The 18,708-nt window shown below is 40.6% G+C and overlaps 1 protein-coding gene and 1 long non-coding RNA gene across 2 annotated transcripts in view; one reads left to right on the forward strand and one right to left on the reverse strand.

Moving 5' to 3' along the window:
- The window catches only part of LOC129164774 (uncharacterized), a 16,958-nt gene extending 13,907 nt beyond the window's left edge, over positions 1–3,051 (reverse strand). Inside the window, exon 1 of the long non-coding RNA XR_008564295.2 lies at positions 2,964–3,051. This is a non-coding gene — a long non-coding RNA (uncharacterized lncRNA). The remainder of the gene's footprint in view (positions 1–2,963) is intronic.
- On the forward strand, positions 2,753–18,013 carry LOC107391059 (dystroglycan 1). The gene is made up of 4 exons (XM_015968106.3): positions 2,753–3,289; positions 12,699–12,779; positions 12,858–13,265; positions 14,174–18,013. The coding sequence occupies exons 2-4, from the start codon at positions 12,741–12,743 to the stop codon at positions 16,481–16,483; spliced, it is 2,757 nt and encodes a 918-aa protein (XP_015823592.3). The 5' UTR covers positions 2,753–3,289; positions 12,699–12,740; the 3' UTR covers positions 16,484–18,013.
- The last annotated feature ends 695 nt before the right edge of the window (positions 18,014–18,708 follow it).

Genomic DNA, 18,708 nt, shown 5'->3' on the forward strand with positions numbered 1-18,708 from the left:
GACTGATTTTCTACTGGTCAAACGTAGAGAACTGTCCAATATCTTGTAATTGCCTTTGGGGTCTCTGACGGTGGATTAACTATGCAGTGTGATTTGCAAATTATCATCTAACTTGCCTCAGCGAAGCAGGGATGGGATTAATTATCACTGAGATACGTGTAAATATGACAAGCTGAAACTACAAGTCCCTAATTGCTTTTGAACAAGACAAACTATTTACTAAAACATCCGTTCTTACTTTTACATGTAAAAAGGGTGTTTTCACAGAGCAGCAGCTCACAAACAATCTGTTTTAGTGTAAACACACAAAAGGCAGCGGTGCTTTTTGAAATGTTCTGTTTGTTCTCAGCACTGAGGATTGATAACCAGGGAGACACAAAGAGATGTGGTAGAAGAAACATTTTAATCTCTGCCAAATAAGTGATGGAGACCCAGACAAAAGTTTACTGTGCTTACATATGTTCCTATAACATTCATGCAAGGATTTCAGTGTTGATCTTGGTGCAAATAAACGAATAAGTCCCAAACAACAAACTGGAGAAGAATCTTCCATTTGTTATGCAGGAAGGCTAAGAAGGATCGTCTAAATAATCTACTATTGTGGAAGAAATTGGCTCCATTGAGGTTCTCGCAACTCGTACAACCCCCTCCTCGGTTCAGCACACCGCTCAGAATAACCCTCATAATAAGTCACTTGGAAGAAAATGTGGGGAGTCAGCTGATTCCTAATCCTCTCCCTTTCTCTGTGCTCACACATCAAGAGTCAGACTGATATGTGCAATCACATGAAAGCCCCTCTGTGGTGGGGCGATCATGGTCTAGTAGGCCTTCAAGTGTTGTGTGTGTGAGTGTGTGAGCGCTTTAGTAAAACAGGAGTTGAGAGATGCATTTGCGACGGAAATCCATCATCTGTCTTCAGTGTAAACAACAGGATGAGAGTGCAACAACTGCTGGTACTGATACAATTTATATATGACGGCTTGTTCGATTTAGAGATAAATCAAGTTTAAAGTTATTAGAAAAACATATTAAAATTATATAGAATTTATATATACAATGACATTTGTTTTAAAAAATATTTAAATGTTTTTGATGTACATATGAATTTTATATTGATTTTAAAATAAAATCTTTGAAGATATTTGGAACTGATTTGTTCTACATAAACATTTGCCACGAATGTCCTTTTTTATTTCACATCGATACCCCGCAGGGGTGAACAGAGTCAGAGGGATTCAGTGATTGACAGCTTTGTGAACTATTACTGACAGGCTCGATTTCTATATCTTAAAATCCCACTCATGCCTGCCAAGCCCGTTATTAGAATATGAGAGCCTTTTTTTCGTCTGGCACCAACATCGGGTCCATTCTTTCCTACAATGTATTTACAAAGTGCATTGTTTATGTTTATGTATGATGATGCATTTTATAATTGGCACCATATATTTCTCTTTGGTGGCTTGCAAAGATAGAAACAACTTTATTAGCTGGCAAAGACAATGAGAAGGATGCCAATTTACAGATTTTTATTTACCAATTTCATCATTCAGTATACATCTGTGATGGCTGAATTACTCAGACTTTTTTTTAACTGTGCTGCTAGATTTTACTTTAACGCTGGCTGCCTGTCAGTGGCTGTCTGTCTGAAAGATGCTCTGCATAAACTGTCTCTTTTTCTTTCAAGTAAATTTCCCAGAAGAGCTTGTGCCCTATTTAAAACCATAATACTGCAGGCTAATGTCACCAATTGTTCATACTGGCTCAAAGACAAGCTACCTTCTTTGTGTTCCAGCTTTAAAGGCGAACGTAGAAAGTTGTCAAAGGAGGGAAAAGGAATGACAAGGAATCTTTTGCTGCTTGAAGGTCTGCAACATATTCATGCACAGAAACCAGTACTGACTTTAGCACAACTGGATAACATCATCAGCAAATAGCTGCAAGTCACATGAGGACTCTATGGTGACTTTACCTAAAACAAGTCACCTGACATGACCTCATCTTTTAGCATTTGAAACCCTTAAACAAACGTTTCACCTCATGACTCCCTCGCTTCTCAAACAGGTGGTTTTCATTGAAGTAAGGCACTGATGCACATGCACATTGCTGCAAGTCGAGTGCAACATCCTCCATCAAGCTGCTGATCTCAGAAATGTTTGCCTCAGGCATGATGCAGAAACCTAAATCCGTATAATTGACAAATCTATTTCTTTTGATCACCCTGTTTCTGTGGGTGTAGGTTGGAGGTCAGATGAGACATACTTTTATGTGTGAATAACAAATGATTCAGCTGTGTTTACCTTTTTCACTACCCCTCCTTAAACAAATACAGCCTTTAGACTGTGAGCGATCCTCTACCATTCTGAAAAACGTTTCTTGGACTTAGTGAACATGCAACACATAAACCTAGACGTTGTAATTTGTTATAATGCGTCCTGTGGGAATGTTAAGAAGCACAAATAGAGGATAAGGAAAATCCCTGCAGGAATTTCCCATGTTGCCACTATATTATGAGAACACCAGTGTTTCTGTCTTGCGTTTTAAGTCAGCACCACATGTTCCTATCTCCACTGGCTTTAGTATTTGCAAGACAATCTGTAGGATTTTGATGCAACAACTTTTATTCTTCTAACACAACATGTCTTCAATGTTGTATTCAATTTTAATCCATTTTCTTTACGTCGCCGACAGACAAGACTCATGAGGGCTCAGTTTTTAAAACAAGTAAACGTAAAAAAGTTGCATATGTGTGCATTCTCAACTATTATACTCCTGCCATCTGAATATACAGCTTTTAGTTTGAAAGTTTGATGTGTGAAGCTCTCTAGGGAGGAGTTTTGGCTTTTCAGGACTTCTTTCTTTTCAAGGCTTCAGTGTAAATGCCTCATTCTACGATGCGGGACGACCTTAATTAGGTCATCAAGTGACATGTAATTAAGAAAATACTTCCGAGTTTATGTTTTTACCTGCTTGTCTCTAGATTTCCCAGTGGGACACTCCGGGATCAGGACTGGCTTCAACCTGTAAACCTGGATGTGAGGCGGCGTCGGCGCGGAGCGGAGCAAAGGGCGGGGTAGCTACCGTCAGCACCACAACATTAGAGCTGGGGACGCGCTGGAGACCGAGCCAGTCGGAGGGACAACCGTGCTTTTCATCTGCATAGTAAATGCTAGGCTGTTTCCGTGAGGCGTTCGGGGGGAGCTGATGTTTAATGGCATTTGAGAAGTCTTCGCCGCTCTCGCGCAGAGGAGACATCACGGTGCGAGTTAGCTGACGTTAGCTCGCTAACAAGGTCAGTTTGGGTTTGAGGTTTTGTTTGCTTTTGTCCGTGTGTCGTTATTTAAGATGCCACACTCTTTATGCTAACACGCTGAACTGCTGTGCTAAACTAAAGCGGTCTCCAGTCCGCTGAGAAGGCACACGAAAAGCTGCTCCTACTCTCTCTGCGTTAGCTTGTTAGCTCTCCTCGGTCGGTGGCTTCTTATCCGACTTTAGTGTTTAAAAGTAAGCTGGCTCTCTTTAACGCTGTATTAACGAGGCCAGTATTAGCCAGTAGCTGTCCTCGCTGTGAACTCGAACTCGTTTAAGGAGAGTTGCAGTGTTTAGAGAGTGAGCTTTTCATTTATGTGGCGAAATGTCCCAGCAGCAGCAGCAACTCGTTTCCGCCTAGAATAAAACAGGTGCACCTTTGCGCCTGGAATAAACAAAAAGAGATCGCATCAAACCACGAGCAGAATCTGCAGCCTTTTTCGGTTTTGCACCGATCTGGATAGTAGTTTTCTGCTAACAGCGAGTCTACCTAGGTGTAGGCTGCAAAATGATGAATCAAGGTTGAACGTTGTAGGCGGCGTTGTGATTTATTAGGCCTCCTCTCCACCGAGTCTAGTATAAACGGGCCCTGTAGCCTCGGTGTGCAGCTTTAACACACTAACCGGCTTTTAATGCAACAAACACTAAAACACCTGCTTATTGTGTTCAATCCGGTGCTTTTGTTTTATCACATGCCTGGGACGACATTTGTTGTCACGAACCGGAGAAGCGGTGTCGCTGCGGATGTTGCCACCGTCAGTGGGAAGGATTGATTAGCTGAGGTTATAATTGAGACGCACAGTCTTGTAAAAGGAAAAAAAAAGCCTCCCACACAGTCCTACTGAGGCAAAAACACTCAAGACACACTCACATGTTTTGCAGTGGTTTATACAAATCCACTGACGTTTTGAAGTTGTTTTGATTGTTTTATTATGAGTTTTATAGCTCTCTTAATATAGATTTTTATTATACATCTGTAATCTAGTTGTTGCTGCTTTTAATTTTCATAAACCCTTTGCAAGTAATTTTCCTATTGTGTTAGTTTTGTGACATTTTGTTTGGTAAGAAATGTCAAGTCCTTCATGGCGTCTATAGTAGCAATCCTTTGACCTATTTATTCCTACTGAATTGAATATGCAGCTATTTATTATATGTTCACTTAAAACCTTCATGGTTTTTCATCATCATCATTACTGGTTGCAGTTGTTTTGGAAATTCACAAAATAGGACCTAAAACCCACAGCATGCTCGTTAATTTTCTGATAGGAAATTCAGAGTGCTGTCGTTATTTAGCTCTGCTTTTTCCATTAGAAAACTCAGAATTTATATAAAAATAAATTATAGATGATTTGTTTACTTGCGGCCCTGGGGGTTTGAAAGCACACAGGAATCTTCCTGCAGTGTGGAGCGAGTAGCTCTGAGATCACCATGCTGTGTTAAACTTTCACTCAGGCAGATTTTTCCTTGGAGGAGGGGGAACGGTTGTTGTGCCCACCACATATTTCATTACTTTGTTGAATGAAGTAGAGGGCAACACAAGGGAAACATCCGACTGCAAAGCAACCTTGTCTTGTGAATATGTTTGTTATTCAGCTCATGCTCTATCTAGATGCTGCTGCATGTGCTACGTCAATTCAATTGGCCCTGAGTGCCACTGTGTACGGAGACCTAATTATTTTTGATGTTTTCCAAGTTTTAACTACTGTAGAACTGCAGGCTGTGTGGATAGTTATAAAACGTTTTTGTTCCATCCAATACGATGGTCTCTTGAACACCAAAACCTGTATCATTGCACAGCTCCCCATGCGTAGAAAGACTTGAGTGTAAAATCTGTAATTCCGGCTAAAGGAACAGCTTGTGTTCTTTGTAAGTGCTCATATTAGAGAAGCCCATTTATTCCCGTGGCTTTGTTAAAAGTATATTTCTTAAATATTTCACCAGAGAGCTGTATGGGCCCGTCACACTCATACCCACTGGGTTGCTCTTGATTATTAGAGTTGACTGCTGTCATTTTATATAATTGTTACAACTGCTGCCTCTAACTTAGCTGGATGAAACTTCAAGAGGCGTCATTATTTCATTAATATTTAGACTTTGTTTCATACAGCAGGAGGTTTGACTTCTATTCAGCCGTGGATTATTTTCACGTGTATGAAGACTTGATGTAAACAAGATGTTTATATTCCTGTTATCCAGGATTTTGTTAAATGTGTCCTAATAAACATTTGTGACATTGATTTGGTTGGAATCTGATGCAAAAACACTGCTCGTCCATATTTTAATTCACTTAAAGTAGCTTTCCGGAGTTTTATACTTTCAGAAATTGTGCATGGTTTTTCAGAAATACGTAAAAGTGATCATCGTATGTACTGTGATATAATGTAAGCAATACATTTAATTTGTTTTTCTAAGCACACCCCCTGTCCCGCAGAGCAGTAGGAAACTGAGCGCCGACCAGAACCAACCATTAGTGTTAAACTACCGCTTGGATGCTTCATATTTAAGGAATACCTCGGCTGATGCAGAGTTGATGAACTTTTCATGGACAAGAAAGTCTTTAAAATATAAACGTATGAAAACACAGCATGACATGAGAATACTTGTAAAACAGCGTGTTCTACCTCTGTTTGTCGGCTACAGAAGCACATTTATAAACAAGAAACGTGAAGTCGCCATCTTAAAAAAATGGAGCGACAAGAGTTTTTGTGTGATATGCTTGTCAGCCACTAGATGGTGCCATCGGATAAGAGAAATACTCCGGAAAGAGACTTTAAGCTTAGTGTGGCAAAAGTGAACTTTTACTTTTAAAACTTGTTTTTCCATGAGTATTCCTTTAAAGGGGTCCTAGTATTAAAGCTATAAACTGTTGTTTTATTTTCTATTTAGCTTAGGAAACTTGGTTGGGTCTCAAAATGTCCTAGGAGCCTTGATAAATGGTCAACCACAACCCCATAATAAAGCCTTAAAATAAAAAGACCTCTCCTACTCAGCTTGGACATGAATAAAAAATAAACTGCATGCTGATTGGCCGGTTTACCACGATGAGTCTATGAATCAGCCTGATGCTTGAATTTCTGTGTAGAGCCTTGTTAAGTATCTGGATAACTCAGTAGAGAAGCTATGATAACCAGGAGTCATTCATGGTCTCCATATTCCCAGTACATCCTGGAATATTACAGATGTGCTCCGACATTCTTGTTTTCCTCTCATCCATCAAGGACGTTCACGGTGACTCAGGCTAGCAGCAGCTCTGGTTAGAGTTGTTCTGTGGTTATCATCTCTACTACCACCATTTGAATATTGCTGCTGTTGTAGCGTAGCCTGCCAATTCATCCTAAATATGTGAATATATATTCTGGCCACAGTCCATTGATGGCTGTCAGTTGTGGGGTGGGATCTGTGATTGTCTTTCAAACTGTCTCCGCTTGCTATTGGATAACAAACAACTTGCCGCTATAGATGTCAGGCCCACTAAACCAATAGAGCGTTGTGATTGGACCAATACGGAACCGTCGTCATCTTAGTTTCACTCAGTTGCAGTAACATCTCGCCCATGTGGCTGATGGAGCACTGTGATTCACCCAGCAAACCAATGGAGTGCTGTGATTGGACTGCTACAGATGTGAGTCAGTAGAACAGTCTGCTGTTATATCATTGGAAAAAATATAACACAAAGAAACATATAACACATACATTGTTTTTCTACGTAAACTCGCTGTGATTGGCCATCCACAATACTGGCTGGGGCTGCGGAGGTTCCAATGCAACATGACTAGACCGACATGCGTAGCAAAATCATTTTGCTTCGGAAAATTATTTTCTAGCTTCTAGGCTAGTTGAAGCGGGTTGGAACATGGAAAGTTAAAGTGATGTCTGAGGATATGATGTGGTAAACCAGCTTTTCTCAGAATGAAACATTTCTCCTTTGCCATTAAAACTAGCCTGGCCTGCCAGACTCGTCCTCTGTTTAATTCTGCACAGAGAAAGCGTCTGGAAACTCACAGGCAGAGGGGCGGGACTAGGCAGCTCAAAAATAACCAATCAGAAAAAAGACGGAAATGCTGACTGTACCGCGCGATGCTGTAGTAAAAAAAAGGCGACTGGCAACGGCGCAAACATCTTTTTTTTTTTTTTTTTTAGAAGAAATGCTTTTAGCGCTTCTACTTGTTTTAAAGATGTGTCCAAGTCAATTAGAACAGAGGAAGGAGCTGCAGCTTCAGTCGCCATGTTTATGACAAACTCGGCGTTGTGGTGTGTGACGTACGCTACTCAGCGCTGATTGGCTCAGTTAAAATTCTTAGGGCGTGGGGTTATTTGAATAGGAGAGTTCCCAGACCCTTTCTCTGTGCAGAATTAAACAGAGGAGGAGTCTGGCAGGCCAGGCTAATTAAAAACTACTTAGTTGCTTAGAAAGCAGATCGGAGACAGTACAGACTTTTTGGTGTGGGACATTAGGAACTCCAGACTGCTTATACTGTACAACAACAGGGTAAATGGGATTTATATTTCTAGGACCCCTTTAAATGACTTCTAAAACTCTAATATCTTAAAACACATCGCTCTCTCAAATTGTTTTGTCTTAAGTTTTTGTTTATTGTGAGCTACAAAATTAAAAGGTTTTAATGTACAGTTTACACATTTTAAAAATACCTGACGTTGAGGAAAGTATGTTTGATTTATTAGGCTAAATGCAAAACGACAAGTCTGATGAATTGAAAATAAATTTCTTTTGTTCCCAAAAATGAAATTCAAGGCATAATAACCACTTATGTAAAGACACCAAGCTTTGCACTAGTTAGTTGAGCCACATTTTGATTGTTCGGTGTTTCCTCAAATGAAATCTAATTATCTTTGAGGTTAAAAGATGCAGCTGAGCTCATGTCTGGTCATTGACATAGTACCTTTGAGCAATGCATTTGAACACTTCCCTCTGTTGTGTTAAAACATTTCCTGTCTTGTAATAAGATGTTTGATTTTAGCTTCTGAATTACTCACACTCTGTGAAACTTGAACGGGATCAAATCTAGGCCACATTGGGGAAAGCGATCTTTGAAGCTCAGAAGTAGCTCCCTCCTCCCCCATTATCCGCCCCTCACCCCACTATTCTGCGTGGCAGCAGCCCGAGGGTGGCGTGTCATGCATACTCTGAAATATTTTGTGTAGTTTTATATTTTTGGTATTTGTCACTATTAAAGCAATGAATTAATTGTGGATTGTGTGTTTTGTTCAGCTTGCTAATAGCAGTCTGTGGCTCTTTTGCTGTAAAGATAATACTAGGACATGGTGTTTGGGATGCAGGAGAGGTGGGGGTTGAGAGCACTGAACTTTCCAAAGATGAAAATCTGGGATAAAGTGCTTGTTTCAGCTTGGTCAGTGAGTTAGACGAGTTGTGACTCAGTCTTACCTCTTTGTATCTGTGAGTAGGCGGCAAATGGATCGCTCCTTGTTAGTTTGATGCTGATTTCTTTGTTTTGAGTCACATACATTTAAAAAGTTTTTTTTGTCCATATTCTTTTTTAAAGCTACATGAACAATGGGGTAGGGGAACCCTGATGATAAAAGACCATGTGCAGTGGCCATAGTATAAATGAATGCCTTGAGTCAATCTCTGTTGGGGAAAAGCTCTGGGGCTCCTGTTTCAGGAACTAGAAGTGAGCCACATTAGAAGTGAGCAGAAGACAGCAGGATTGTGAGTCTTATGTAATCTGACAACTCTCCTCTGATTGGCTCACAATGTGATGTGCAATTGTCACTGTTTTTTCTAATCCGAGCGTTTCCCCGTCTATTTCCTATCGATGGCTGGTGCAGGAAATAGGGGTAGAAGACAGTTTTTACGTTCAGCCTACACCTGAAACTCTGAGCAACCGATCATATTTACTAAATTACAAGTAAACAGTTTTCCTGTCAGCTTGATCTTTAAGTTTCAATATTCCAAATCTGACCATCTTCATACTTCAAGCCTTGAAGTTATAACTAAAGCACAAATCAACGTGTTAAAAAGATGATTTCATTGTTTTGAAGGAACTAGTCCAAGTACAGACGGGGCTCTTTAGGCCCCAGGACTCAGATGCATTTACCTCATTTTTAATACTTTATGTAAAACATGTTGGCGCTTGTTTTGAATTTTGGTCCAACTTTTGTAGCAAACGTGCTCTGCTGCATTTCAGAACCATCACGCCAAATTATAGAAAATACATTCATGTGTAAACGTCCTTGTAGATAAAATGCGTCGCAGAAAAATCGCGAACATTTGTAGAAATGAAAGGAGCTGCACGTTTGTAAATGAAGCAGTTGCAATATATGCAAGTTTGAAATTCCCTTGTTATTATCTGTCAGTATCATTTTTATAATAAAACTAGCAACTCTTTGGAAGGCTGCTACTTCTCTTTGTTATCAAAACACGAGTTTGAAGCCCTGCTTTATCTCTCACCTCCTACCCCAGTTAGTTTGTTCTCTTGTGCACGCAGACTAACGTTGACAGATTATTTTAATGCAGCCTAAATCGAAGCATAGCTATTCTCTGTAATGATTTTATTTGACAAAGTCACGCTTGAGAAATCAGTGATGGCTGGTTAATCTGTTGTCTCTCATAACTGTATTTTAGACTTGTTGTGTTGACTGATAACAGAAGCAGAAAATGTCTCTAAAATTACTTTTGATAAATTCAGTGATGATAAAAAACCGAGTATGAGGCATAAATATATGCACGAGTAAAGCAGCCATGTGGCGGAGAGCAGGCGGGATGTGGATAATATTTTGAACCATGTCTTCTGGGGTGGATGTGTTTTGAGAGACTGCAGCATAGATGTTTGTGTAAAATGTGTTGGTAAAAGAGACAACAACCTTATCTGAGACATATGTTGCATTTGGGGTCTCACCGTTTTTATTTTTTACCCCAACCGTTTTTATTTTTTATCCCAACCCCCCATTTTCATGCATGGTTGTTTTCAGTAATTACTCCTTCACTTGATGTTTAACACACTTAATAGCTCATTCCAAGCTGAGTGTTCTTCTACCTATGTAGAGTAAATACATTAGGCATCTTCCTGCCATTTAATTATCTCTCCTAATGAACCCCTTTAAAAAATAATGAGGGCTAACTAAAATGGAAGAGGGCATTCTTAGGACAGACTGTTTTCGAACAAAGATTCAGGTTTTATTTGCCAGGTTCGTTCTATACTAGTAAGCACAATGAACTGCAGGTATTTTGTTACGGTTTTGTGAAGAAAAGGAATTAAGAGCATTAGTTGATGTCACAGTCTTGTGCCACGCAGGCATGGGGATTCCAGGCAAATGGCTGACCCTCCTCCATCCCGTTGAGTGCTGCAGAATTCAAGTTGGCTGGGTCAGTACAGTGAAAGCTAATTCCAACCCCCAGGTTTCCCTAATTACAATTTACAACCAAGAGAAACAGCCTTTGACATGGCTGCATCTCAGGAGAATAGCTGTAACTCAAAATGCCACGAGAAAGAAATTAGAGTCTGGCAATCTGCAGTTTTATTATATATAAAGGAAAATAACGGAATGACCCAAAATTTCTAAGCTTCCAATAATTTATCATCATTAAATAAATATTGGCATATTTAGAGTAATTTGAACAATTTTCCTTTTTCAGAAGTAAATAGGCCATTGCTAGCCTCGGCTAGGCTAATCTGTACATTCTGACCTTAAAATGACTCTAGTCACCAAACTAACCCCCAAATTCCACTACCTCCGCTCCGCTTCGCTCCAACACGAACGCCGGAGCAAAATCGGTCCCGTTGTAGTCAATCAGAGCAATTCCACTACTGCGGCCGTGCTCCGGCAGTGCGGTGCCGTGCGCCGCCCTCTGTTCCGGCGTCCGGCAAAAATAGAATCGATCCTATTTTTGCCGGACGCCGGAGCACCTCCGCAGTCAATGGACAAAAATCACAACGGCCCAACAGGAAAAGGAGCAAGCACAATTTCCGTTTTTCACAATAAATCGATAAACAAAAGGCGTTTTTTGTTTCATATGCACAGGTTTAACAACTATCAATGGCAGCTGAAGTTTAAATGCACAAAAGTAAGCCATAAATACAGTTTCTACTATCAAAGTAGTCACACTTTGTTGATCCAAACACTGCTGATCTCTCAACACAAATGATGGGCAGATTAAACAGTTCATGCCGATGCTTCTCCCACACAACGGGTGTTTGGATCTAACTTCTGCGTTTATTGCTCGGACTGTATCGCAAGATCTCGAAAATCCCGCGCATGCTTGTTTGCCCCCCTCAGGTCTCCGCACCGGAGCGGAGCCGTTGTAGAGTGGGTACCAGTAAAAATTGAGTTTGGAAGCGAGCGGCTGCGGAAGGCGGGGGCGGACCGGAGCGGAGCGGAGGTAGTGGAATTTGGGGGTAAAGCAGCAGAGGAGAGAGAAAGTCGGACTGAGCGAGAGATTCACACAGACTCCCTCACGTGGCTTTTTTACACACCAGTCTCAGTCATCTCTCTTGTGTTTAAAATGTTTACTCGTTCACAATATGGTGTATTATTTCTTCAGGTATGGTGCGTACAAACTTGAATCTGTTCTGTACTCGTATACAGGAATTATGCAACGTGAAACAGTTGTTAATGTATTAGTTTAGCTTTTTTTATGATTGTTATGTTTATGAAATGTTGCTTGAAACAAAATACATGTTTTATTCCAACAACTTTTATTTTATGCAATTAATATGTAGAATAGGTTCCTAAAAATTACCCTTTGAGCTGTAGTGAATCACTACTAGTGATAGGAATTCCGACTCTTTTTTGAGAACCGGTTCTTTTGGCTCAGCTCACCAAAAAGAGCCAGCTCTTTCGGCTCTCAAGTGGCTTTCTGTTGCGTAGAGTACATTTAAAACCAAAATAGTGCAAAACTATTTGATTTACTAATGCAAAAAAATGCAATATATCAAATATTTATCATTTCTATGGATTTAATAACTGAACACTTTAAGAAATCTCCACTTTCCGACTGCTGGCGCTCATTTTCTCACCGTCTTCGTCGCACTCTCCTCTCTCTCGCTTGCCTTTTTCCTCTTCCTCATTCCCTCTTGTCTCCCTCCACCTGCATGTGCTCTGCTGTGTGTCTGAGTCTGATCCTCCCTCTTCCCTGCCCCTACTGCTCTGTGTGTGGACAGTCTGGACACTCAGTTACACATGTTGACCAGTAACCTGTAGCTTTCACCAAAGCAAGAAGGGAGGGGGGAGGGGAGGGGACGGCACCCAATGACGAGCCGGCTCCCGTCGCTCACTTCAAAGAGCCGGCTCTTAGAGCCGGTTCGTTCGCGACCGACACATCACTGTTGAGCTGTAAGAATTCTGCTATTTTGGTGGTTTATGTGTTTGCTGCTTCATTTTCATGTTTGTTTTATTTTTTTTATCTCCCATAGCGGACTGACATGGCCATCTGACAGGCTGTCAAAGATCTCTTCATGGATCGTAGAGGACAAGAAAGAGAAACCGCTGCATTTGTGAGCATAACCAATCACTAGAGATTCTGACCCACAAGCATATCATCACAGTGACTTAAGTGCATGTGGCCTTTTCAGTTGTTCATGGACATCTGCTGGGCAGCCCAAAGGCCTATTACTATGCACTATACACTGAGAGCCATGAGCTGTGGGATTGCAAGGAGGAGTACGTTTCTTTGGTGTAGGACTCTCCCTCTTGTAATAGGACTTCTGGCAACCCTGGCCCATGGCTCTCTGCCAGAGCAGCAAGACACATTGGTGGACATGATATCTGTGGAACTAGAGGCCTCTATGCAGTCCTCTGTGCTCTCTGAGCTCCAGGCTGTAGCATCTTCTGTAGGTGAAGTTCCGCCAACAGCTATCCCTGATTCTCCTGCAAAGAACAGTGAAGTGCACACAAATATCCCCGATTCTTCAGCGATCGTGGGCCAGGTGTTCCAGTTAAAGGTTCCTCTAAGACCTACTCATGAAAGCTGCAGTGTCCATGTAAGTGATGTAAGACTTGATGAGACTAAATCAATTTATAAATTAACAAATATGCAGTGTATAGAATTTATTACGGAAGCTACTAGAGGATAACACTTTAATATTTACTTTAGGAAAAGCATTTTTTTATGGGAATAAATTTGTGTGAAAGAGGTTTCATTATAAAAAAACAATAAATGTGTTCTTTAATCTGGCTGGTAGTGTAAAATTATTATTATTATTATTATTATTATTATATTTTCTCTCTGAGCTACAGTTGGCACAGTGACCAGAATTTATCATCATCACTGAAACATGTAATGTACTATATAATATTTATCCTTTCAGTTATGATCACTGTATCTGTGCTGATTGAAGCTCACTGTGTAGCAATTTGTTCCAGTTAGACATATGAGTGAGATGAGATTATTATTGGTCTGAATGCCGTTACAGAATGATATCCTGTCACAGGGTAATAACTCAAAATAATGAGCAATGACTCACATGGTTATTATGAATAGAAGCTCACTCTGCTTCCTGTTCATATTTGCCAGGATTTGATAAACTGAATGAAATCAGCAAGCAGGTTTTTGGAAGAGATTCAGAGTATTTATTCCATAATACTATACATTCATTTCAATGCAGCGTGACTTTCCGGGTTGTCTAGCTCTACTTTCTTTTTTAACAATGGTTAAATACAGTGTTAAATGTATTAGAATTTAGTAAAGTTAAAGGAAAACATGAACATCTGATGCAACATTAAAATGCTCTTCATATTTATTTTTATTTAATAATTCTTTGTGCAACATTTTTTGACATAGATAAAGTATGTATCAAAAGTTAACAGTGACCTTTCATTTAGTTTTTGACCTCTGTAATGTCCATGTTGTACAAAATACTAATTGTTTTTCTTCCCTTCTGTCCTGAAGCTCACAGAAATGGGTAAAAAGACCTTACCCTCTTGGCTATACTGGGACAAAGAAAGCTGCACTCTGAGAGGTTTGGCTCTGGAACAAGATAAAGGTGTTTATCATATCTTAGTGTCAGGGGAGCAGATAAGTGGAAAAACAAGCAGCCCAGAACACCTCAGTACAGTATTTACTATTGAAGTATACCCAGAAGAACGAGCAGACACTGAACCTGCCCTGCTCACTCTCCAGTCTGAAATCAGTGGCCTCCAGCCTTTCACCTGTGGCTCTGAAGAGCCTGTTACAGTCCTCACTGTCATTTTGGATGCCGACTTGACAAAGATGTTTGCTGAACAGAGGGTGATTTTAATGGAAGTTATGAGGAAATTTTCTCATGTGCCTTTGGAGCACATGCGAGTGGTCCCTGTTGTCAACAACCGCTTATTTGACATGTCTGCTTTCATGGCTGGACCAGGAAATGCTAAGAAAGTGGTTGAGAATGGGGCTCTGCTATCGTGGAAAGTCGGATGTGCCCTTGATCAGGGCAGTGTCCCTGACATTAGCAGTGTCCAGTCCTCAGCAAAAGAGGGGACAATGTCAGCCAGGCTGGGTTATCCAGTGGTTGGCTGGCACATTGTGAATAAAAAGCCCCTTGGTGTGAAACGAGTCAGGAGGCAGTTGTACAATACTCCAACTCCAGTGCCATCTTTGCTTCCTCCTACTATTCACCAAGAACCCTTTTCACGTGTTGTTCCTACCCCAACTTCACCATCTATTGCTCCAGCAACAGACAATTCTGTTTCACCAGTCAGAGGCCCTTTGCCTCTACCAGTCAAGCCTACAATGAGAATCAGAGATCAAATAGCCCATACACCTGTCTTTGGACCTCCACAACCTACCAGAGTGCTAGGAACTACAAGCACCATCTCCATTCAGCCCAGTATGACAAGATCTACAATTCCAGAGCCCACTGCCATTCCAACGCCACCAAGCACCACCAAAAAACCCAAACCGCCTGCCACGAGGAAACCCAAGAAAACAAAAAGCTCCACCCCAGTTCCCCGGGAACCAAAATTCACCACTGCTAAACCACCGAAGCGTACAACACCTCTTTCTCTAGCCCCAGATTTAAATGAGAACCCAAAGATCCACAACCCTATTGATCAGGTGACAGCATGGGTTGGCACGTACTTTGAGGTCAAAATTGCTTCTGATGCATATTATGACCAAGAGGATGGCACTACTGATAAGCTCCGTTTGACTTTGAACAGGGCTCCCAAAGAACCAGTAAATGAAACATCATGGATTCAATTCAATAGTACTATCCAGCTTTTGTATGGTCTTCCAGAAGAGAAGAATGTTGGGAAACACGAGTACTTCATGCTGGCCACTGATAAGGGAGGGAAGAGCATTATGGATGCGTTTGAGGTTCGTGTCAACCGCTGGTCTCACAATGACAAGCCATCAGTTGTATTTGCGGCTCGTTTTCACGGTGACCCTCAAACTTTAACCAATGATGTTCACAAAAAGATTCTGTTGACTAAGAAGTTGTCTTATGCCCTCGGTGATCGAAACAGCAGCACAGTGACCCTGAGGAACATCACAAAGGGATCCATTGTGGTTGAATGGACCATTAACAGTCTGCAGCAGAGTTCTTGTCCTAAAGAGCAAATCAAAGTTCTCAGTGACAGGATCTCAGATCCCCATGGTACACCTAAACCGGCCTTTGTCAAAGCCATGGAGCCTGAATTTAAACCAATTAACATCTCTGTTCGTGGTAAGAACGTATGCCAGAGCTACTCATTTGTTCCACCGGGTGAGGTGCCAATGCCCGTTCTACCTACCGCCACGCCGTCTCCTGGGACAGGTCGTAGGAGCAGTGATGACGTCTACCTGCACACTGTAATTCCTGCTGTAGTGGTAGCTGCCCTGCTGCTCATAGCTGGGATCATTGCCATGGTCTGCTATCGCAAGAAGCGTAAAGGGAAAATGACTATAGAGGAACAGGCAACTTTCATCAAGAAGGGAGTTCCTATAATATTTGCTGATGAGTTGGATGACTCCAAGTCACCACCATCATCTAGCATTCCACTTATCCTTCAGGAAGAAAAGCCTCCACTTCCTCCTCCAGAGTATCCCAACATGGCTGGCCCCCATTGCACCCTACTGAGCCAGGATTTAATGGAGGAGTATTCCATTTATCAAGATGATGATCCAAATGCTCCACCTTACCAGCCCCCACCACCATTCACAGTTCCTATTGAAGGAAAAGGCTCACGACCCAAGAACATGACGGCATACAGGTCACCACCTCCCTACGTGCCTCCTTAACCCTCACCTGCGATTCACCAGGTGTGCTGTAGGGGTGCTTCTCAGTAACTACAACAAGGATAATTTTACTTGTTATCAATGAAATGGCTTTGGCCTTGTAGAGGAGCAAGCAACCATATATATTTGACCATCATGGATCAGATTCTGTAACGTAAAACTTTAAAACTATCACAGGACAAATGGATGGAGAACAATTTTTAATTCCACCATCTTTTCCCGTCCTTCACTTCTGCTTTTGACTTCTTACATTTATTTTTCATCTGTTTTTGCCAAGACGAGTCAATTTTATCTGCGATGATCTCCTATTTCTATTGTATAGAAAATGATTAAAAAAAAACAGGAAAGACTGAGATCCTTTGGGCCTTTGTGCAAATGTCAAAATGACAACAGACTTGAGGCTCTCTCCCACAACGTTAATCTTTGAGTTCTAAATCATTCTTCTCTGCTCTTCAGCTAGGTTTATTAAGATTTTGCACTTGTTATTTCCAGAGGGGATGAAATACAAAATGGCAAACTGAACACATGAAATGTTTAATTTACTCAAATTGTTTCGTTTATCAGATATTGATCAACCTCTGTTCTTTTATTTTGCTCCCTCTTGATAATAACACGCAGTCCTTGCACTTATGCAAATTCTTGTTAAACCTTGCACTATGTGTCTTGCGTGAAATTGAAAGCATTGACTGGTAGACCAACAAGAAGAAAAAAAACCCATCTAATTTTATATCCTTGAACTCGCCATGCCACTGACATTTCTCTGGTACGTGATCACAAGGACATTACTCTGATCATGCCTGTTGTAGATGTAGCTTAAATATGATTTATATATTTTTCTTTGTAAATGTGTGCCACTGAAGCTGCCTGTGAGATGACTGGTTTTGCAGTTGCCAAGGTCACAAGACGAATACTATGGGGTTGCTACAACGATAGCATGGGGGCCATTGGAATGCTGTGGTTCACAGCAGGCTGAGAATCTGTCAATAAGGTGGGTCCATTGTCTTGTGTTCAGTTAGTTTTTATTGGTGTGAGGGGTGGGTGGGCGTATAGTGTTCTATTACCACTGGCCTGCACTACTAGTTTTAGTGCACTGCCTGCTGTCAGTTTGGGTGAAGCATTGAGTAAAAGGGGGATGTACATAATTGTGTGCCTGTGAAATGAAACAACTCCATTATGTTGATGTTTTATCAGTAAATCTAGTTGGGAATCTGGAGGGAGGGACCTGAGTGGGAAATGCTTTTATTTTTTAATTGTATGTCTAGATTTATGATCACTACCATGGGAAAAAAATATAACTTTATAGTTTGTGAGCGTAGAAAAGATTGTTTACGTACCCATCACACACACAGAAAAGCATATCTGTGATGGGAACAACGATCCACAACATTATGTGAATTATGTACATTTCATATCTGAAATCACCATTAGGAAAAAATGGTTAAAAAATCTAATGTTTTTACTGAGTTTTGATACAGTCTTAAACTTGTTTTATGAAAATATATTAATAAAATGTAATACTATTTGTAAACCTGATATTGTCTGTAGTCTGTTTTAATTTAATGGTGTGTGAGGGAATCCATGTTTTTATTGGACTGAAGCTGGTTTAACCTGAAGAATCTGAGGCCACTTCTGCAATACTGATCCTTTTAGAGTGTTTGTTTAAAAAATACCTTTAATTTAGCTGCATCAATTTCTGGTAAAGTTATTTTTAGCAGCAAAAATAAAGGAGCAAAGATTCACAGGTTGGCTAAACGGTCTCAAAATAGTATTTGTTTTCAATTCCAACAGTAGTAGGATACAAAAAAGGTAATTTTTATTTTTTACAGTAGTGGTTGTTTTTGAAACTCACTAAATGGTGGGTATGTATAAAACGGCTTATTTTGAAAAAAAAAAAAAATTCAGTTGATATTTAAAAATACCTTATTGTCCACTGGTGCAAATGCAGCTGTTACAGCTTTTTGAAAAAATTCAGAGTAGTTTGGATGAGACCTATAAAGCCAAATAAAATGAAATGGCATTCCATCTACATGGTTCAAAGCAGTCACCATTTTTAAACCAGCTGCAACTTTACTTAAAGAATATATTTGGCTGTCCATCAGATAATTTTCAGTTAAGATCAAAATGTTTGTCCCTAATGGTTGGTTGGGTCTGGCAGAAGCATAAGTGGTGGTCTCATCATAAATCGGCTTATGTTACTGGCAGCTGCAGTGAGACGGATATGTTAAGTG

Source organism: Nothobranchius furzeri, chromosome 15 (assembly GCF_043380555.1).
Source record: "Nothobranchius furzeri strain GRZ-AD chromosome 15, NfurGRZ-RIMD1, whole genome shotgun sequence".
Taxonomy (NCBI): domain Eukaryota; kingdom Metazoa; phylum Chordata; class Actinopteri; order Cyprinodontiformes; family Nothobranchiidae; genus Nothobranchius; species Nothobranchius furzeri.